Source organism: Athene cunicularia (assembly GCF_003259725.1).
Source record: "Athene cunicularia isolate RWA chromosome 5 unlocalized genomic scaffold, athCun1 chr5_part1, whole genome shotgun sequence".
Taxonomy (NCBI): Eukaryota; Metazoa; Chordata; class Aves; order Strigiformes; family Strigidae; genus Athene; species Athene cunicularia.
The window spans coordinates 12,282,853-12,306,664 of NW_020799101.1; the positions used below are offsets into that span (position 1 = coordinate 12,282,853).

The 23,812-nt window shown below is 37.6% G+C and overlaps 1 protein-coding gene across 6 annotated transcripts in view; it reads right to left on the reverse strand.

The window, feature by feature from the left end:
• Positions 1 to 23,812, reverse strand: part of WDR20 (WD repeat domain 20) — a 46,803-nt gene that overhangs the window by 3,617 nt on the left and 19,374 nt on the right. Inside the window, exons 2-4 of one of the 6 annotated variants that reach the window (XM_026850024.1) lie at positions 14,564 to 14,746; positions 8,342 to 9,619; positions 3,605 to 3,682 (exon numbers count right to left, since the gene is read on the reverse strand). In XM_026850024.1, the coding sequence (XP_026705825.1) occupies positions 3,605 to 3,682; positions 8,342 to 9,619; positions 14,564 to 14,746 (1,539 nt within the window). Of the gene's footprint in view, positions 1 to 3,604; positions 3,683 to 3,730; positions 6,061 to 6,534; positions 9,620 to 12,277; positions 12,624 to 14,563; positions 14,747 to 23,812 lie in introns of those variants that run through there. The other 5 variants (XM_026850026.1, XR_003398543.1, XM_026850025.1 and 2 more) reach the window with 5 other exon arrangements.

The following is a 23,812-nucleotide window of genomic DNA, read 5'->3' on the forward strand; positions in this document are numbered from 1 at the left end:
ACATAGAAAGCTCCTGCCTGTGAAGAAAGAATAAAGAAATTAAGATTGCAGTGCTTACTGTGAGGAGACCACCAAGTCCAGTCAACCAGGTGGTAGAAGATGGAACAAAAGCTGCAACAACTTACTAGTGCAACAGCAGAGCTGCACAGTTCAATAGCCATGACAGAAAACATGCAAGAACTGCGATGCATCAGCTGTGGATCTGCTGCGTGGTACAGCAGATCACACTGAGCAAGCAGCAGAAACAAATTACAAGACTGTTCAAAAACGTTTTGAAAATAAATGTACTCTTTTATTAGTAGTATTTTGTCAGCATGTGAGTCTAGCAGGCAGCAGGAAATGGAACAGTTCTGAGACTCAAGTCCGGAATTTGATAAAACAATCTTTTCACAACCTCAGAGAGGGTCCTCCAAGTAGGTGCTACATCATCTGCCATCTTAATGGAAAAGTCTACAGCTGAAATGCACTTCTTCCGCCGAGGATGGTGGTGTTTTTCTTACGCCAGTTAGCAGTGTGGGAGTATTGTCACAGGCTGTTTCAGCACTAGTTGCTAGGGCTAGTCCATGTTTATCTGTGCATTCTCGGACTTCCCAAAACACAAAGGACTTTGCATATTTGGTAAAAATAGGCTTGCAGAGGTAGGAATGAAAAGCCGTTACAACTACAATCAGTAAGGTCATTTCCACCCGAGGTTCATGGCACTTACAGCTGTGGTCTCTTCAGAAAGACCTGCAGCAGTGTTAAGACTAACCCTCCTCCCAATTCATGAGATTGCAGGGGGGGTGTTTTTTCAAAATTCCACATATGCTCCTGCCAAAAGTTTGGTTTTCTTCCAAAGATATGAAACACAAAGTTTCACAACAGAAACTAATTCTACAAGAGATCAGCACATAATTGCTGTATTAAAAGAAAAAAAATAATCAGGAAGATACTGCTATGTAAGTAAAAAGCCATTGGTAACTACTTAGTATTTTATTAATGTAAATTAGAATGGGATTAATTGGAGCCAAAGATGCAATCATATGTAGTTTCACTAATCTAGATAATAAACTGCAAGTCTGGACACATGAGCAGGATATGAGAAGTTAATGTCTATGTGGTACTTCACACCCCTCTTGGCACATGCTCAGCCTTGGCCCTGGACAAAAGCTCGCTCCTTCCATGAAACACCTCAGCTGACTCTCAGTAACTCGCTGGATGGCAGAACTCCGCACGTCTTTCCTACTTTCTGTTTTGAAATTGAAAGGTAGAAAAAAACCAAAGCAAAGGGTCCAATGTAACAAACAACAACAACAAAAAAGGTTTCACAGTATGCTTCACTAATGCAATTAAGCCAAATAAAAAGAAGGCTGTATTACAAGTGCCCATACAAAAACATCACTGATCTGTTACACCATTTCTGCTCTTGCCATATGAAATAATGGGAATTTATTATTTGCAGAATATTCCATGGGCAGTTTATTGATGTCCAGAACTGTGATATTCCTGGAGTAATATGAAAAAGTAATCTGGACTGAGACCTTTGCTTGACAAGAGAGCCCATGGTCCAATGCAGTATTTGAGCAATAATAATACTCCAAAACAGAATGAGATTTTTCACATTTGTTTAACATTCTGTAGTCAAATCAGCTGAACTGGTTTTAAGATTTGCATGAACAAAATCTCCAACAGTTTCTTACCAAATGAATCAGCATTTATTAGCATAAGTCTCTGAACTGCATATACTCACTAAATCAGATATTAATCTCTACTGGAGTCATAAAATTAATTACTGAGAATGTTCAAGGAAGCACATGCTGAACATTGATATAACATACCAGAGAAGTATTTTGTGTAGGATTTAGGGGGATACAGCAAAGCCGATACCTATCTTTACACATCTATGTGTTCACTAAAGAGTTTTAAATGTATTTTTTGCCTCCAGTTTGCTTTTTTCCCCCATAGTGTTACAGAAAAGTTTAACTGTTTAAACCATCTGACACCAGATGTTGTCAAAGCACGTAGCAGCATCAAGGAGGTTTCACTTTCAACTTTTCTTCTGTGTACATAAAGGAGTTTTTCTCCTAACAGAGGTGTATCACCATTTTGCTCATTGTCAAAAAAGAAGTCAAGGCTGTTAGAAAACCAGCAGACTAACTAAAAATCTGTCTAGTGGTATTAGGCAAGATTACTTCATGACTGGTATATGACTGGCAAATGGAAGACAATGCGTGTCCAAGAGGAAAAAAAAAAAAATGCACCTACTTGTGTGCTGGGAAAAGTAAAAATGGCTTTTGCCAGCAGAAACCTGATATGACTCGAGCAGTAGGACCTTAAGCTTCATTTAGGTAGCAAGTGCTCATATGTTTAGGAACAGTTGTTTCTCTAGCTTCTTCAAACTACAAAAGTTGGTAAAATTTAAAATTTTTAGATTAGAAAATAATGTGAGATAAACCAGGGAAAATCTCAGGGAAAAGCATATGACTTAAGGCAACCCTGTCTAGGTTGGTTGTAAAATAATTGTGGTCTTAGCAGGAGAAGAAACAAGCCAAATTAATTTGATAAGGTTGATCAGCACCTACCTAAAATCCAACTTCAAAAACCAGAAAATAATGTGATCATACAAGTTATTTCCTTGAGAAGTCTGTGCAACATTATTAAATGAAGACAATCAAGACACTTTCATGTTCCAAGATGCCTTTTGCCAAAGTACCTTCTATGACCACAGAACTTGGAGAAGTTAGTTTTGTTTTATGCTCACACTGACCGTTGAGAAACTGGTTTGACCAACCAATTTTTGCATCATTTGATGTAACTGAATATTCCCAGAAGCTTTCAGGACAATTTCACACATATGTTTTATATATAGACCAGCATAGTGGTCAATCAATACCTTCTGAAGTACCAGAAAGTTCTCAGGTTCATGTAAGAAAGATGATTTTCCTCAGCTTTAGTCTACTGAGTATTTTTTCCTAAGAGACAGAGTTCTACCTCAGTTAGACTGGGCCCAAAGTAACTTTCTCACTGAAATTTCTCAGAAGTGCCTTTGAAACACTTTAGTAAATATTATTTGTTTAGTTCCATCGGTTAACTCAGATGGAAGGGCAACATCTTAAGTCTTCACCTAAACTGGTTCCAAGAAACATTGCAGCCAAAGGTTTAGACTAGTTTTAGTTCAGATGAGTTTAGTTCTAGACTAGCCACAGTTTTTCTAGACAGAAAACACTGGAATGATCCAAGCAAACCATATCCTTAGGGCTGCAAATTCAGCAGTTAAGTAGATAAGTATCAATATCTAAGCTGGAATAAAGAACATGCCCTGCACCAGAGTCCACAGAAGAAAGAGCTCCTGTAGAGTCCTGTAGAAGAATGACAACACTCTGCCCCATGCTATGTGACAGGTAGGCAGAGAGACTCAATACATCCATGTCTGTGTTTTAATGAATCTGAGTTTAAACAAGTTTGATAAGTGGTTTGATAAATATTCCATTTCCTATTACTCTATTCCTAAAAAAAAATATCATGAGATGACCTTATCAGCAAGATTTAAACATCAAAATGTATGCATCAAATTGAAGTGAAACATTTACTCAGAGCAAGTTACAGGATGTGAGCAAGTTCTTACTTTAAAATATGGCAAGTTAACAGCTTTCACTGTGGTCATTTGTTCAGCACAGTGTGATAGCATAAGAACACCTAAGGACTGCAAGATAAATTAAAACTCAAATGTGGAAAGGACTATTGAAAGTTATCTACATTTACAGTTCAATCACACATTTTTATTTAACATCAGTATACAGAGGACAACCCCAGCAAGTTATTTTGTAATGTCAAGTATTTAGTAAAGTTCTTCAGCTGTAACAGTGACAATAGAACAGCTAAAAATAAGCAGTATGAAACAAACATGATCTTCTTAAAATTATAAATATACCAACAATACTTCTTAAAGCTTAATTATTGCAACAGTTAAATTAACAATAGTTCATGTTAGAAAGGCTCTATGAAATTTATTCAAGTTGTCAAGAAATTAGATGGAAGTGTAAAAAGGAAATACATATGAATTTTACTTTTGATTTTCACTAAAGGTAGTCAATACAATTTTGTACAGTATCACCTAACATGTCAATCTTTAACAAACTCCAGCATACAGAATTCATAAAATGCAGAAAAAATTGTTTAATCTTTACATGTAAATTGACAGTAAATTAACTGACACAAATTTTATTATTGTAACATAAGCAGGCCAGCATTTTAAATATTAATTTAGGAGCTTTATGTTGTTAAAGGGGCAGACATATACAGTCATTCCGAGTACATAATCAAATTTCAAGAGGTGATAATTCAGAACATGGGTTTTCTAAAAAGTGTTTAGTAAAAGTCATGTTATTTCCTAATCCAGACATCCTCATCATAAAGCCTTTACAGGGTTATGATCTCTCCTGGCTTTACTGGAGCCACTAGTCACACCTCCTCACACACGCACACGCGTAAACACACATACCTTGCTATAAATATCACACCAGTGTACTAGGTTTAAATTCACCCTGATAACGTGGGTATGCTATGTGCAACTTTGCTATTATGCACATCACAGAAAGCTTCAAATTTTAGCATGGCAACCTGAAGTCATATAGCTGTGTTTCAGTTTTACTATAATCATCCCTGAAGTTTATACAGATACCGTATCACGTTGAAAGAAATCTATTTGATAGTACTTAAATACCAGCAATTGAACTTCAATTGTAATGATGAAATGCTCCTTTCCACTGAGGAAGAATTAGTATGTATAGCTGCTCATCTCACTCAAATATAGTACATGAACGTTTAAGTACTTTCACTAAACCAGAAGTCATACTAAAACATGATACTGTACTACAATTGTAGTTAACTAGAAAATTCAAGGATGTTATAATTTAAGTCTAAGTTTTCCTGTACAATAAGTCAAATAAATAAATTCCATGTGCATTTGTTTTACAAAATGGTAGCATGTTTATCTTGCTAGGTTATACACTGCCATTTCACCTGCGCATACTTCTGGCCAATCTTACCTTGAGCTTTCTTACAAAGGAAACAACTAATCAGCAACTTTAAATTAAATAAAATGGTGTCACTGTACAAGATGGTGAATAGTTATTTCTGAAGTCAGACACAGAAATCACAGAGATAGTTCCTCTGACCAGTAAGTACAGAGAAGACTTGTTTTGCATATCCAGGTACCGCTTTGGTTTTTCAGGGGGTTTGTGGGTTGGTTTTGGTTTTTTTTTTTTAATTGCTTCTGCAGATCCTGTAATTCAGTTTGAAGTAGCTATAAAGATAGCACATGAAGTTTACCTTGGTTCCTTTAAAATAATTTTCCTACCTTTTCAGATCTATACAACAGTTCTATAATCCCATTTAGCTTTCCCATCAGGGCCTAGGAAAGACAGGGGGAAGAGGTGACAGCTAATTGTCACCATGTTGAGAAGAAAGCTCATACTCTTGTTAAGGCAACCTATTTTTCTCACCACTCTGAACCTTCTTCTGCAGAAACAGGCTAATAAAAAATGAGAGTGAAAAATTGAAACTAATGAACCCTGAGCCTCATTCAATTTGTTTCCAATTGAATTTTGCCATTCACTTCACTCTGGGAGTCAGTACAACAGTTCTGGAAGTGCAATGCAAGAACAGTATTATCCAGTGAGGAAGCTCAAGGTATGATTATGTATACAATGAAGTAGTAATTTGGAAAGTTTATAAACAGTCAGGACACTCTGTAAGCACTGTACAGCCTATCAACTTTCATAACGATCACAGCTGAAAGACATTTCTGCTTTTTTTTTTTCCCCCCCCACTAAGGGCAGCACCAGCTCAACCAGAAAAATGAAGACTTGTCATACACTGTCCAATTATCCAGCACGTCTTTTGATGGCTATTAAAAATGAGAGGGAAAGGTAGCACTGGCTCAATTGAAATTATATTAGACACTGCAAGCCTGCTTCAATTTTCCATCCAATTCTTTCTTTAGGCTGGCAGTGGCATGGATTTAATGAAGGCCTTTTGAGGCAATGATGGAAGAAGCAGCAAGATTCAGAGGCTTTCACTCTAAAGTTGGCAGACAAAAAAAAGTGACGGAGTTTTAAGATCACTTGGGGACCCATATTTCAAAAGGAAGACTAGAAATAGCAGCTTTCAACCAACAGTAATGGGATAGCCTAGGATAAAACAGCTGGCGAAACAGGAATAAATGGTATATAACCCAGTAAGAAAGACATTACCATGACTGTTTTATACGTTGACAATTTTCAGTAAGTAAAACTATTAAGTGCTTTCTTATAAACAAAAAGGATGCTCGTAACGTCCTTCTGGCACAAATATTTTCCTATCGAAGCCCTGTAAACATGCCACCAAAATTTAGTTTTTACCAGCAGAGTGAGCTCACTAGAAATGCAAGTGATATCAGAAAAACAAATTCATTTGAAAATTTCTAAGTAAATACTTCCTAAACAATATGGCATTTACATCAGTGTGCAATATATTAATTTTGAAAGTGATAACTTCAGCATGAAAATTACTTACCTGTAATTAAAGTTTTCCATATTGGCCAATACATAAATCCTGATTTTTGGTACTGCATACTTTATCTCTGAAATATTTGAAATGTCATATTCCAAATCAAAGTCAATACACAAAAATATTTGTTATACCCAGTCTAACAAAACCCACCTCAGCCACTGAAAATAAATTTAACAGTGTAGTGTTTAGTAGTACACAAGAATTTTACAACAAAAAGAAAATATAGGTCACAACAGAAATCTGAGGCACTGCTGTACATGTATAAAGTTAATTCATAAGATGTGAATTGCAATGAGTCACAGAAGTGATAACTGCTTTAGTATTTTCATTGAGGACAAACATTTAAAATAGTCTAGTGTTCGAGGGGCGCTTTAAAAAAAAAATGCTGGATCTGTAGTTCTTAGGCAAAAAATACTTCTAGGCAACACCCTCCTCCCTTCTCCCCAGAAAAGGGTTTAAAATTTTTCGTTTTAGATCCAACCTTTAAATATGCATTAAGATGCAGAGCAGACATAGCTCTATACGCATATGTATGTTGTGACAAATTTGATAACAACTCTAAAGAAACTTACATTATACAAACAGTTTTAAGAAAAATAATTAAGTTTATAGCAATGAAGATGTGGTATATAAATATATACAGTACCTATACTTCAAAAGTCAGATTTACAAACCAAATGGTTAAAACCTAATGAACATCTGATTTTCATTTAGCTTGCCCAGTGTGGCAATATGCAGGCATTACCAGATTGTTTCTTTTTCTTCAGGTGATAACCTAAATGCCCTTTCAGAAATTTTCACAAAAATAATAGTCCTTTTTGATAGATCAACTCTGGTAATGGGTAATATTTCCATAGCTGTATTCCTTTAAAATGTTGCCAGCAAACAAAGCTACTGTAGCACAAAGTATTTTTTAATAAAATAATCAACATATTTAGCTTCATTCAAAATTTAGCTTGCTGTACATCGGACAGAAGAAAAATAAAAGTTTTATCTGTGTTCAAGTGCATTAACAACAAGAGTTAAAACTAGTAATATATTTTAACAAAGGTTCAACTGATAGGTGCCATCAAAAAGCACAAGCCTGTCGATGATCAAATTGCCTAACAAAACTGACAGTAACAGAACACTGAAACTACTTAGAGAAAGCTTGCATGATTTCCCCTAACAAATACATAAATCAAGACCTGGCTAAAATTAGAGTTCCTTGATAATACTGATTCACAATTTCAAGAGCATAAACTACAGTCAGGAAAGGGCTCACAAGTCTGTGCATAAAATGGCTGACGTTTTAAGCCAGTGGTTTTACATTAATGCCAGGCTACCACAGAAAAGTATGGATGAATAAAAGACTTTGGTTTTAATTTTTTCAGAGGTTCACATTTCTCGTTAGACTTAGAAGCAGCAGCTTTTCATAAGCTACTCACTGGGAGTGCTGTATTTTGTAGAAAACATTAGAAGGATTGTAATTATTTTAGTGATTGACAGGTTTTACTTCAATTTTTACATAAATAGCTTTCACCATATTGTGGTTATGCTTAAGTATTAGAACACTGATCAATAGTTTAGATGCACAGTATTTATTTCTTCTGCTGGAAGGCAACTATACTTAATAATTGTATCCAAGACACTTCAAATCATTCAGAAATATGGCATGCAGTATCCAAAAGTATGGCTCTGAGGATTTTTTTTTTTTTTTTTTTTACATTAAGCATAAAGAAATTTTATATTCAACATTCATTTATATTTCAAGAAAACTACCTATTCAGAGTTCTAGTTCTTTGATGCAGCATTAAGGATTAAAACTTACCACTTTACCAGGCCTTGCCCATGTGCAAATAAATCCCTCCTGACAAGCAGTGACTATACAGTCTTCAAGAAAAATTAACACAGTCAGTCTTTCATGTGCTATCTTTTTACAGATAAGAGGCTCTAATAAGGGAACATCTTCCATTCGGGGACAGAGAGGTGTTCCCAAAGTTTTAGCTGGGTCCGTTTTGGTTTTAGTAACTAGGTTCAGTTTGTCACTGCTCTTGCTAGATATATGTCCCATGCTATGATTTCTCTTGTGATCTTTTTCATGGTGTCTTTCCTTCCGATCGTGTAGTGATAAGGTTGCAAATTTACTAACACCAGAAGCAATGGCACCATCCATGACACTGCTTTTACTGCCAGCATTTGAGACTGCAGAGTGTGGAAGGCTGTTTGACCGTGGAAGAGGAGGGGGTACAGAGTTTCCAGGTGTTGTGATACTGTTTCCATTACTTCCTGGGTTAGTTCCACCACTTCCAGCAGGTGGACTTGTGGCATTCATGACATTTGTATGTGTCCTTGCTCTTGAGAGAGGTTGGTGGGGGAAGAGAATATCTTCTGTAAGATCCCACAAACAGAGCTGTGTGTCCTGGCCTACTGAACCGAATCTATACGTAACACTTACTGGACGACTGTCTGTAGAGTTCCTTTTGGATAGCCTAGATTGTGTACTATTTGCTCGATCTCTGCCAAAATGAAGGTCTTGGAAATCCTCATCACTTCCACTAAATTCCATTGGGTCACTCTCCTCTACACTAGTGGTATATGGATCAAATGCAACAACACTGACCCACGATTTATGTCCGTGGCCTCTCGCTATTACTCGACAGTCCACGAAAGACCAAACTGTTACCAAGTCATCCTCTCCACCTGTCACTATGTATTTCCCATCAGGACTCCAACACACACACAGCAGTCCTCCAAAGTAGCTTTTCATTGTACCATGCAATTCCACTGAATCAAAGTTAAAGACACGAAGAAAACCATCCTGGCTCACACAGGCCAAGAACTTCCCATCTGGGGAAAAGGCAAATTCATTCAGGGCACCCTCACCTACTGTCCATTTAAGCAGAGGGTTTCTTGTGGATTTACTCTTGCAAGTGTGAACTGCAAAACTTTCTCCTTGTTTAAGTAGCTGGTAGTGCGGGGCTGTGGTACCACAAGTGTGCTCCACGTTATACAAGTACATATTGCCACTGGAATGAGCTACTAGAAAAAGGCTTTCCGAACCTGGAACCCATTTTACACAGGTTACTCTGGACTTGTCTATTAGTCTCTGTGAAAAACAAAGAAGATACACATCAGAAAGGCTGAAAATTAAAGTTTTAATGATTAACTGTAAGTCTAAGCTTTCAGGGGAGGGATGGGGAACAATACTTAAGCAAAGTGAACTCAACTTTGTAGAAAGAAGCTATATTAGCGTATTTGGAAAAACTTATCAGGCAGTAAAGAGGAAATTACTTTTAGATAAAGTGCTACCAAAGATTATTATTATGGTCCAGTCACATTCCACAAAGAACATACTTCAATCAAGCCAATCTGTTGTTATGAAATCTAAAGGTAGTGTTCTTGGGTTTATTTTTCGCTGTGTAGGTTGAAAAGCATGAAAAGGAAACAATAAGAAAACACAGAATGTGCTAAAAGGAAAAAAAGGCAGTTACTCATCTGTACTACATAGCAAACAGGTTACAAATCAACAACAGTAAATTTAGACTCTGGTTTCATCTGAAATCACAAATAAAATCCATCCTCTGAAAAAAAAAAACACAAAACAAACATGCTTTAGGTGCCTTTACCAGGTTTTACTGATTCAGGGAGCTAAAGCTACATACACAGGGACCCTGTTATCATGTGGCTGGAAAGTTAGTAAATGCAAGTGGTTCAGTCAATTCAGAAGGCACCAGTACTCTTCACCTTGGAAGCCCCACCTTCCAACTACTTCTCATTCTTTAGCCAAAGACCTGTCAATACGCTCAGTTACCACCCTATTAAGAAGATTCCTCCTTTAAAGAAAAACATTTTAGAGTCCATCATTGCAAGAGAATTAAACAAACATTCTTGATCATAATATCTTCAATTCTGTAACAACTGCGAGATAAAGTTTGACTCCTTGAATTTGCTAGTATAGTTCTGGTGGACTTCTAAAACTTACCAAGTTGGCCACAGCATCACTCAACTGCAACTTGGAGACAAGTAAATCTTTACAAGCACTTTCGAGATTTGTACTTGTTATATATTAATTATAGGCTGAAAGAAGAGCTGAGCTACACAAAAGGCAAGAATGCCTAAGGAAACACCAGAACAAGTTACAAAATCAATAAAAGACAAAAGAAGGAAAAAAAATCCCCCCCTCCCCCAACTTGCTATACTGTTTATCAAACAAAAAACCCCAAACTAATGGATAATATATTGACTGTTACCCATTCTGGATCTGAAACTATCACTGGAAAGCAGCACCTGGTTATTTTAGATTATACTTCCACTGCTGTCAACCTCAGTATAAGACAAGGAAGCCTCTCCCCTCTAATTTCTCATTGGTTAAATTAGACATTTCATACTTGAGAGATGTACTCGGAGGGATGTAACTTAATCTGGGAACTTTTTCTCAAATGCAGTAGCTTTAAAATAACATTCTTAGTTTCTGTTGTGATATTTTTAACAGTTTGTAATGTTTTCTTTGATATATACCATTTGTGTCTCAGTAATGATGATAACAGAAATATAAAACAGGAAGTTACCTGGTACACACCAAGAGAATATGCACAGGGAATATCAATCCAGCTGGCTTGCTATAGGCAACAGTCTTCTCATTATGAATCTACTACCAATACAGCAACAAAGCAAAATTGCTTGTTCTCCTCTACTAGACAACATACAACCTCTAATCCTAAAAGCTGTTGCTCAACTTTTATACTAGAAATTTTAAGTCCATAATCATGCTGGGCTACACAATCTTAAATACTGTACAGACACCCTGAAAAACTGATCATTAGGTCAAGAATGTTATGAATGAAACAGAAGATTGCAATCTGCAATGAGAACAGATTAGCTCAGAGACAAGATGCAGAGACTTTAAACTGATATGTAGCAAGTGACTACAACTCATCCCCTTCTCAACTAGCAGAGCTTTAAATTCAGCGTGAAGATAAAAACTCTGAAGTTATGACTTTCTCAAGTTTTAAAAGCTTTCAACCAGGCTCACACTTCTGCAGCACAACAAGACCTGAAGTCAGTATGACTGGAAGATGCAATACAAGAATGGACTGAATGCAGTATCAAATAATCAGTGGAGGAGCTGCGGTAAGGAGTTTATGTTCAGTTTGGTGAAAGAATAGCAAGTAAAGAAACTTCAGTCACCAGATAGAAAGACAAGCCAAGATTATCTAGGTAGCCGTGTTCTGAACAAGCTTGAAGTGACAAAATTATATGTATAGGCCACAAAGGAGTGAAAAAAATGAGGCAATCAAGGAACGTGCATTAAGGCCTGAGAAAGAGGTTTGGCAACACAAGTATGGAAAAAGTTTATTAGGAAAAAAATGCAGCTTAAGGCTTTAGTTTAAATAAAAAAGAATTAAAAAGATGAAAGAAACATAATTCAATTGGCTAGCTTGAGAATAACCAACTACCACCTGGAAACAACTGAATCTGAGGTATACTTAGGTGGTTTTGAAAATAAGAAAATATCACTAATTTAATTCTTACAAAATTAGAAGGAATACTACTCTTGATACAGATTGATTTAGGGAGGCAGCCACAAGCTGCATAGTATCACTCACCTCAGCCTTTCAAGTCCCTATTGTCTTCTACATCAATAGAATTTAAAAAAAAAAAAAAAAAAAAGGAAGAGTAACAAGTTAGACTGCATTAAGACTATTGCATTTTAAGTTCAACATAACTTCGCGTGTCATGTGAAATAACTTAACCTGTTATGACACATACGATTAAGTGCTATCCTGATTGCTTTATCACAGGTGATAGTCAGAGCTTTGGGCTACCTGAATCACCAAATTACTGAACAGGACAGGTGGTAAATTCTAATACCTCTAGCACTAGTACTAAATCTGTTGAAAGATATAAATGCTCATTTAGACCACCATCTGCCTATGAAGACATGTTTATTCTCAAACACTATCTAAACTCTAAATATAATCAAAACCCAACAGGCACCTTCATCTTGAAGAAAACGAACTGGCTCAAACATCAATGCTCACTGATGTTTCTCTGAAATGGCCTTTAGATGAAGCCAGAACTTCCAAACTCATCCAGGGCAAACTTCAATACTGTAATTGACAGATTAAAAATATATAAAAGTTTTACAATTGGTTGTAACTGCAGATAAAATCAGTGTAGGAAACAAGAGTCATTTAATTCTAGCCTACTGTGCACAGAGTTTTGGTAGCAACGAGCAAATCCCTGTGTTAGTTTGTAGAAAATAGGTCATCTCATTTAATTTCCACCAACCTGTCAAAGGATGTATTCTCACCACAGTGAAGTAATGCTGTTATAGCACAGAGAAAACAGTACTAATGGAAGTGGCTTCAGTGCTTCCATCATTTATGGACTACTACAAGAACTATTCAGCTTGCAACACAGCCTTATTGTCTAGCGTCTACAGCGTAAACAACATCAAGGCACGTAAACACGTATTAGACATTTATTTATTTCAGCTGAAGTTCTTCTCAAAGCAATTACAGTTCAGCTACAAGAGTAGGAAATGCTCTGTGATATGAAACTCTAGCTGTTTATAGTATTTCTACTGCCATTTGTAATACTTACACAGTTATACAAGACTAAGTCAGAGCTGTAACACATCCAAACTACCATTCCCAGTGGTGAAGCTGCACCAATGACAAAAGTTTGAGGGTTTTTTTTGTTTGAGGTGGGTTGTGTATTTTGAAGGGAGTGGTAGTGTAGGGGTAGAGGTGTTGGGACAATGCTAAAATGAACATTTCAACTACTTATACAGAGGTTTTTACCAGAGCACTCCATGTAACATTAAGAGATTCTCCAGCACTCTTTCCCACTCAACGCAAGCAGAGATGCAGAGCAGGTGGGAAAAGGCTAGGTAAGAAGAAAAACACTAAGAAGAAAAACACCCCTCTTTTGATCTAGATGTAGCTACTTTTAGAAAGCTAAGGAGGAATTAGACAGTTCTAATTATAAAACATCCCTATTGAGAACAATACTTCAATCTTTGCACAAAGACAGAGCAAAGAAATACATCTCTCTGCAGTGGGAAAGATATGCTTGCTCAGTCTGAAACCTGAGCAAGGCTTAACTTCAACTGCAAAGCTCTTATACATACTTGAAATTTATTTTTTTTAAAAAAGAGACCTGCAAAGCTCTTTGCTATTACTCCCCCACCAATTCACCTGCAGCTAGACTAAAACACAAAAAGGAGCAAAATAACACACCCCAAAAAAAACAATCATCCCCCTCAAACCACCCAAATTTCCACAGCTTATTATCTGTAGAAAAAGCTGTCAAAAGTTGTACCAGTTACCAGATTCCTTTCCTAGTTAGCATCCAGACACTTACTCTTCCAAGAATGCCAATATTACCAGATAATCAGAGCCAGTGAGTGGTCTTGTAACTTGGCATTAGTCCCCCCACAGTACTCCCTTCTATCTTTCCTTACTGCACAACAGTAAAAAAAGCAGGTGGAGAGGTTATTTCAGGTGCATCATATGGCCAAGACCTCATAAGCCTTCAGCTTTTTCTATGCAGCATTCAGCTTGATAGCCTAGTATTTCCCAAGTAAGTGTTTAGGAATGCTTCATGCAGACAGTTTATGCTGTAACATCCTGACCAAAAGAATTGTATTTTTACCTTACTTAATATTTTGACCATAATATAGTAATTAAATAGAGGCTTAAATGTTTTCTTTTTCATTTGGAACCAGAAGCCTCAGGAACAACTGACTGCAGAGTGCCTGCAACAACATTTGGATTTGTAGGCCTTCTGTTAACTGTCATTAACGCTAATTACACTATTACCCAAACTAGAAAGTCCTGATTTTTAATCTTAAACTCCAAAAAAATTTCTTCATTAATAACATTTTTGTGTAGGTATTCCAAGCCAATGAAATAGCTGAAAAGCAAAGGTAGTGACTGAATGATAAGCTGTACAGACAAATGGAGCCATCTACAGAACTCTGAGAATCTAGGACCTTTAATATCACAAATACATTGCATGCAACAATGTTAAGATTTCTACTTACTTCCTCATTAAATAATTTGCTAGTTTCTTTTTTAATAGGGTCTATAAGTTGGACCTGGCCTGCAGAGAAGCCCACTAGAAGAGACACACTTTCTGCTGTGGCTGTTAAGTGATTGAAGTCATGGCATGTAGGTTGTGTTCCTTTGTATATCCTTTTGTCTATTGGTTTACTCAAGTCCGCAGCCTGCAAAGAGAGCAAACAGAATTAAGACAGTTTATCAGAATGTGTGCATATAACCAATTCTATTTGCAAATAATGTTCACACTAAGCAACCATTTATGCACTCACAAAACCCTACTTTAAAAAGCAGCTTTGTATTTATCAAAGACATTCAAGATATCATCAAAAGGTTTATTTTATACAATGCAATACTTGTGGCTTTCAATTTTGCTGAACACTATACTACCTCGCCTTTCCAACTACCTCAGGTGACAAACCAATGACAACCATTCAATAATGTAAATGCTCCAGTAAGTCCTCAAGAACAACCTATTCTCAGAAGGTTTACCTGCCACAAGAGGCCATCACACAGGGACAAGGTATCTTCTACTTTCCCAGTAGCAGCTTTCTCAATATTGAGTAAAATCAATTTGGGATTAAAAATAGCATATTCTCAATCACCCGATTCTTGTACTGTAAGTCTATCCTTTTATAACAGGCAAACATACAATATTGGTCTCAATAATTAAATTACCAACTAGATCCTAGGAGAGCATTTTCTAGGAACACTGACTCAAGATGCTAATACTGTGATTATAAAAAAGACATTTTAAGCCATTAAGCTACAAAGTAATTGTGATTCTGACACTGAACACAATTCAAATGTAACTCAGACAAAATAAATGCTAACTAAACTAATGAACTTCAATATAAACACCTGAAGATCTGGCACTAAGGTGTCAGAAGAATCAAAAGGAACAGAAAAGCAATTTAAAATGCTCTCAGTTGTGTAACCCATGTTTATCCCCCTATCACTTCTGAACAGACAACTTCATCCTTCATCATCCAGAGATTAAAACCCACACATTTAATATGCAAGATCATACATCAGGTTCAACCTTTTTTAAAAAAAAACCCTCCCTATTTACTAGATTCAGAGTCTGTAATTAGCAAACTGCAGATGCTCAACAATATTACAAGCCTGATATGTAGCTGTGATTTGGGACTCAAATTCTAATTTTGACATAAACTTTTTCAGTATTTTTAGTCAGAGGAAATTGGACCAGTGATACAAGACATAAACCTTCTTTGAGGAAGAGTATGAGCTTCACATAAAAGAAAATTGCTCCAGTGTATTAAACCTTTGCGGATAAGGTCTAAAGAACAGCAAATCCTTGTGTTTATGAAGCTGCACAGACAAAACCTACACCTGTCAGTAGGGAAAAATTATATCTAGCTACACAGTGAATCATGTCAGGTGAGCCATTTCCAAGGCAAATTTAACTATGGGACACACAATAAGCATATATATGCAACTGTATTAAAGTTGCACTTATGTTTTGCAGTATATATTATAAATATATGCAGTTTAATCAGGTATATGGCCTCCTGGTTGAAAACTCAAAAATAAAATGGTGTATTCCAACTTCTGAAATCAGCAGATTAAAAAGTTAATTCTCCAGAGCCCAAAGATCCATTATAAGCTAAAAAAGAATATTAGCAATACCTCTTCAAGGAGAACATAAATAGAATACTAACTCTGCTGGGAGATAATAGGATAAGGCACATGCCTACCAAGGAGCATTCACAGACACACGTAAATCTGTGATTTTAATCTGAAAGATCAAATCCTAGAGGCCATGCACTTGCCTCTTAAACTTTGCAAGATTCCCTTGTCCTGTATCACTACAAAATACATGTTATCAAGGGATAAACCTTAAGATTGAGGTAGTGTTTCCATCTGGAAGATGGATTCTACAGAAACATAAAGATGCATCTCTCTGTACTTCAAAGAAATACAGAGTTAACAAGGTTAACTAAGCTATGAGACTCGAGGTTATATCCTCTGCACTAAAGTTTCAGCAGGACCCAATGCCTCAGAAGGAAGAAGATCCCTTTAAGGTAAACAGCACTCTGCCTGAATCATGCTGAATGATCAGAGAACCACAGACTCCCAGCCAGCAGAAAACATGACTATTCCCAGGTTGTTCTTCTGAATCCTCACTATTGTTTTAAGCAGCAAAGAATCAATAGATGGCTATTTTCAGACTAGAACTATACCTCGCTCTTGTCTGGTTGAGGTTTTATATCACTAACTTCTGTTTTTGTTGTCCAACAACTTTGGTGTGACTGAAGTTCCCTGTCTACTGAAATTATGTGATAACAGATCTAGCAAGACATGAAATTCTGATAAATTAAATCTAAGCACAGACTTCACTGTGCTTGTTCTAGCTGCTCTCTGGGAACCAGATGGCAGTGACAATCTGTCTGAACTTAAATGGAGTATAAATAAACTAATTCAACCCAGAATTACCAGGCTTCTGCTGACAGGGATGCCCTGCCTTTTATTTACATGCAGCTAGTGTTTTCAGTTATAATATAGTTGTATCATGGAGACAAGAAATCCACAAGCACAGAAGTACTCTTTTGGTCTTGATCTCTCTTAAATGAAAGACAGGGTAAATCAATGAGCATGAGAACTAGGAGACATTTTCTTTATTTCTGCAGTTGAAGGTTGCTATTGGATTTTGCTAGGAACAAGAAAACAGCTTACTCATAAAATTAAATTGCGCCTGGGACTCAGTATTTCATTACCTCACCAAGGCCATTTGCTACAGTTTTTTTGTGAAAGATTTGATTCTCAGAAAAGAGCTTTTACATGAGACCTGAGTCTACAACTGTCAAATCTTAGGATGTGACAATATTTACCGAACAAGGTTGTGTGAACTGCCCTCCTCTCAGAAGAATGGTGATGTACTTTGAAAGAGAACAGAATGATCCTGGGATTAATCTTTTAGCTTTCAAACATGGAGGCTCCAAACATGAAAGCTAAAAGCACAGGATCAGGCACCCTCACCTCTGCTTGAGCTGGTAGCAAGCTATTTGCATGCCTCCTGTCCCAGTTCCTTTAACATTTTGTTCTGGAAAGCACTCAGCACTATTCCAGCCTGCCCACTTTGAGAAACTTATTCCATTGTGGATGATTCATGATGAGGGGAACACTTTGTAATAAGAACTTAAGTCTAATCATGACTGAAAGAAGGTTGGGACATCTAATGCAAGGTGAAGAATTACTACCATCCTCCCTTCAAATAAAAATCTGTGCAGTTCACTAAAGTACATCTTTGCTAATCAAGACTCTGGTATTAGTACCTGGGCCAACTGATACCTGTGTTAGGAGTCAGCTCCTTCCAACATATAGCGGTATTCCAATCACCCCTTGGGCAAAACAAGGAAGTATGGTTATCAGGCAACAAGACAAGAGGAATCTCACACAACACCCATATACAGTCAGTGACCCAGCTGAGCAAAACAGGTCTACCTTGGGCATCAACAGCTTCCAAGTCCTGTCTCTGCGCAGATTAAAACTCTCTAGAGAATCTTATGCTTCCAGAGAAAAATCGACCAATGTTGCCATTTAGTTCTTTGTGATAAATTCGTACTCTAGAAATAAAACATGACTGATGTAACTGTTTTGGGACTTCCAGTCCCATTTAGTTAACTCTCACAGCACACCATTTTAGTAAAATTATCCCTACTCTTCTAGGATAGGGAGAAGAAAAAAAATTATTTCTGACAGTCTAGCAGTTGCCCATTCACTCTGAATCATGACTTCCAGCAAAAAGGCAGTTAAGGTGAACATCTTAACCAGAGCTTTAAGTACCTAAACACTAGAAAGAAAATGGAGGGCAAAAAATCAAAATCAGTTACCTCCATCTGAAGCTAATATTTATGTTTTCAGATCCTAATATTTGGCATGTCTGTTTAGGATGAGCATCAATAACTTTGGTTCTGTAACTGTATGTAATTCTAAGGTCAAAGCCAGATTAATATCTGTCCAAGATTCATTTTTTATATACTATTGATCCAAGACTTAGAGCTTTCATACTAAGATTTCCCAAACAGTGAATCACATAATTTAAGTCAGCATTTAATCATGCTCCTTGACAGATGTGATTTCTTCCTGTATCTTTTATTTTCCTAACTTACATCTGCAGCTTTCTGCAAATTTTAGTTGAATGAAATGTATCATAGATGCTACACTTCCTTCTGTGGTGGGTTGAATCTGGCTGGATGCCAGGTGCCCACCAAATCTGCTCTGTCACTCCCCTTTCTCAGCTGACAGGAGACAGGGGACAGAGAACATAATGAAAGGCTTGTGGGTCAAGATAAGAACAGGGAGAGATCATTCACTAATTACCCATCATGGGCAAAACAGGGGAAAAACTTGGGGAAATTAGTTTAACAATCAAATCAGAGTAGGGTAATAATAAAAATAAATCTTAAAACACCTTCTCCCCACCCCTCCGTTCTTCCCAGGCTCAGATTTACTCTTCATTTTCTTTACCTCCTCCCTACCAGCAGCACAGGGAGACAGGGAACGGGGGTTGTGATCAGTTCATCACACATTGTTTCTGCCGCTCCTTCCTCCGCAGGGGGAGGACTCCTCACGCCCTTCCCCTGCTCCAACATAAGTCCTTCTCACAGGCTGCAGTTCTCCACGAACTGCCCCAGCGTGGGTGCCTTCCCTGGGGTGCAGCCCTTCAGGAACAGGCTGCTCCAGCGTGGGTCCCCGTGGGGTCACAAGCCCTGCCAGCAAACCTGCTCCAGCGTGGCTTCCCACGGGGTCACAGCCTCCTTCGGGCACATCCACCTGATCCCGTGTGGGGTCCTCCCGGGGCTGCAGGTGGAGATCTGCCCCACCGTGAACCTCCACGGGCTGCAGGGCACAGCTGCCTCACCATGGGCCGCACCGCGGGCTGCAGGGGAATCTCTGCTCCGGCCCCTGGAGCACCTCCTGCCCCTCCTTCTGCACCGACCTTGCTGTCTGCAGAGCTGGGTCTCTCATACCCTCGCTCTCTTCCAGCTGCTGTTGCGCAGCAGTTTTTTCCCCCTTGTTAAATGTTATCCCAGAGGTGCCACCACTGTCGCTGATGGTTTGGCCTTGGCCAGTGGCGGGTCCGTGTGGAGCCGGCTGGCATCGGCTTTATCGGACATGGGGAAAGCTTCTAGCAGCTTCTCACAGAAGCCACCCCTGTAGCCTCACAACTGCCAAAACCTTGCCATGGAAATACAATAAACTTTCCATGCTAAAAAATGTCTCAGAGATCAGACATTAGTTATTTATTAATTTCTCAGATATAGTCAATAAAAAGCTTCCTTTAGATACTTTATAGTATTTAATATCACATTTGCCAGGAGACTGGCTTTCAGCGGGTCATAGCTGTGACACAGAGAGAATATCAAGTCCTTAAGCTTGGAAGTGAGGGCAAACATCTAATAAAAATTTTAATTCTAAAAATCCTCTTTAGAAAAATCTCTCGTCAAGAAAATCAACTGATCTTGAAAGGCAGATTATAGATTGGCTAGATATGTAGAGCTCCTCTGCAAAATAAAAGGGAAGACACAAAGAACCAAGATATTATACTTCTGAAAACAATTTCCTCAACATTTCTGGAGCTTAGAATTCATAACTTACTACCCGTAGTGTGATATCTCTTGAATACCTTGCTGCCCAGGGATTTAATGGTCCCTGGTCTATAAACAGAGCAATTTGGGAAAGCTGTGCTTGTTAAAATGCTATAAGTAATATGAGAAATCAACTCTTAGAATTACCACTAAGGGAACTTTACTAAACTTCACAGGTGCTCTTTAAACCCTAGCTGAAAAAAAGAGGCAAGGTAACCCTTGCTGCAGCACTTTGCCTTATAGTATCCCCTAGTGAACGGGGCAAGGTTTTCCAGGACAGACTTACTCACTGTATTAGCAAGGACACAGAAAACTAAATCAGGAGGGCCCTTACAGCTTGTTTATCTTTCTCTGTGTCTGTGCTGGTCTCCCTCTCCTTCCTGCAGAGCTAGCTGAAGGACAGAGAAAGCTGAGGAACACAGCAAGAAAACTGAGTTTTCCTAGGCATTTCTGTAGGATTCATTTTCTGTTGAACTCTGTTCATTGTTTCTGTACATAAGTGTTTCTACCAGAAACACTAGCTTCAATACTTCACACTTGATAATAATTAGAGGGATTTCCAAAGTAGTAGATTTCCAGGTATTTGGGGTTTTTTTGTAGAGCCCAAATACAGCACACTTAATACTCGCAACAGAAATCATTTGTAGTTACTTTGCTGTTGCTTCAAGCTGGTGTGATCTCATAGCTGACCTGCTCTGGGCAGGAGGTTAGTCTAGAGACTCTCAGAGATCCCTTCCAACCTGAATGACCCTGAGATCCTAAGCTTAGGATCAAATCAACACAGCAGCAATGTGGCCACTCCCAGCTTACTTAACAGATCTGGTTTGTGTCTTAAAGGAACTTCACAAAGGAAGAAAACTACAGGAACAAGTTAGTTATCTTTCCCTATAAAGAACACTGATGTAGAGCAAAAGTTCTGCTTAATTTATGAGACGCACAACAGAAAGTCCAGGCAATGGTTCCTGCAACCATAAAGCCATAATAAAAGAGCGCAGCTGACAGTAACATAGCCAACCAGTAATAAAATGGCTTCTACAAACATAACTGCATGTAAGATGACAGACTGCTGACTAATGACCTTAACTTTCTCAGTAGAAAGTTTAAAGTCTGGCAAGAACTCACATCAGTTCCATGGTGTCTTCAGATTCAACAGCATGAACCTTTCAGGTAGTGTACAAGTGAACACAGGGCCACTTCAGAAGTCCCCAGAAACCTTGTAAACTAGTTTGAGAGCTTCTGTAAACACTTATAAACTTAATAAAGTATAAATTCTCTTTAGGATTCTATAAAGAGCCAGCAGACAACCGTTTGTAAATTTGCCTTATTTCCACATAGCTACAATAGGTTTCTTAAATGCAAAGACAGTTTCTTAAATAAGTAAGAGCTGCTTTTTCCATACCTGAATGATGTGTTTTAAGGGTTGCATAATAGGTGTTTTGTGTGTACACATGGTCTAGTTTTAAGTGTCTCCTAAGCTTCACAAAGCTATTAATGCTAAGGAAATTTTAGGTCTTTATTTTGCATTGTGTTCAATGCATCTGCTTTATGTTAAAGTCACATTTGTTAACCTCAAGAAAAATATTACTTCATTTTTAGTTTTGCTTTTGAAATTTGGCTGATCTTCCAACTCTAGGAATTGAAGCACCAGTAGCTTAACACTCACAACAGCACAAGCGATGCTAGATTTGCTGCCAATATAAGACCTTATCAATATAAGACCAAGTATGAACTAACACTACCACATCAACTTTCACTTATTCATCTCTAAATTGAAGGCAAGGGAAGCTATGAGAAAGGGATGAAAGTCGCACTGGACAACATGAATTCTGAAAATTAAAACCAAAGAAATTAGGACAAAAACAATCAGCAGCAGGAAAAAAAATCCACTACTGTTAACATAATGCCTCAAAGACTTTCCATTAAGGTATATCTCTAAGGCTTCCTTTCTCTAGAAATTCTCCAGAAAGTGTTGCTGCCAATTTGTACCAGTTTTGGATCTTGAAGACATGATTGTTATTAATTTGGCTTCAGTGGCATTTCTTCTACTGTACTTTGTCTAATACGTAAATATTCTGAATTATCTCAAAGTTTAAAATAATTTACATTTATACCTCCTCCCAGCAAGAGCATTTCAAGATTTATTTACTCTCAACAAAACATTTACTCTCCTGAACAACACTGTTTCTCATAAATGGGTTCCTGTATCTTTGCACAAGGTGTTTTATAAGTTACAAAGCACTTGCTTAAATGCTGAACAGGAACACTTAAGGCATGTGACAGAGTTTCTAGGATACTGTATAAGAACAGCTCTGTTAGTAAAACAGGGACACCAAGTAATTTTATTTAACCTAATTTTTTTCAAGTGTTCCACACAATTCATCCATAACGAAGTCTTAAAGATCAATTTTCTACAAAGCTGCTTGCAAATCTGGGAAGCTACTTAATATTCTTCTCCCTTCTAGATTTAACTTTCACTTGGGGCCATACAAGACATACATGTCTTTTGAAAAGAGAAAAGCATTACTTAACAAGAGTTCAGTATTTACTCACACAGCAGACAACTATGACTACACAGATTAAGACAAAAGCTCTCGTCTAGACCACCAGACATAAATCTGTATTTAGGCAAAGATCAGTTTAGTTTTCTGAAGCATCCAATAAAATTATCATGTTCTGTTTCCAGAAGAATTATTCTAAACACTCAGAGCAAAGAGCATGCATTGGTTGGAATAAATCTACATGATAGTAACTGAACCAGTGGTTATATAATTGGCCAGATCAAGAAAGTGGATGTGAACACCATAAAGAACACTCAAAGTACTGTTTGATTTACAACTTGCCATAACTTTGTTAACTTCATTTTAGTATGGCTATAAACCAAAATATTTTTCTGGTTACAGTATAGATCAGCACATGCTATTGGAAGTTATCTAAGGTGAAAGCACCAGTCTACCAATAACCCTAGAAAAAGTATTTTAAAAGAGTTCAAAAACCCAGAACAGGAGACTTTCTCCCCCCCCCATCATTTTTTGACTGCAAATTCCCATTCACTTCACATGTGCATACAAAACCAAATTACCCTTTGTTTCTCCATAAGACTGGGCAAAGGGCATTAAAGTAGGACAGGGATGTTAACATGTTTGAACTACTATAGGCCAGGTACATTGAAGAAAATTGAAACAAGGTTTTGAACCCCTCCACACAAAAAATACCTCCTGTGTCTTCTGAGCAGAGAACACTGCCACTGCCTCCAATTGTCACGACCCAACAGAGGTTTCAAGTCACTAAAATTGTTCACTTAGAAACTTGAAAGTATTTTCAATTCAATGCAGTACTCATTTGGTAAAATTTACACCCATGCTGACAGTGCTCCTTTTAAGTGGAAGACCAAAACATACAGCTTGTGACAGTGCTGTTTAAAGAGCCGGGTCAGACCCCAAGTGTTTAATGAACCGACCACAACCCTCAGCACAGCTCTCCAGAGCAAGTCCTAGTCAGTCCTGAAAAGGTCTGTGAGCTTAACGTCTCCAAAAGAAACTGAACAGCCTGCTCACTCCAAGAAGTAGACTGGAAGCACTCCAAGTAACTCAATCTTCAGCAGCACTATAATCAAATCACTAA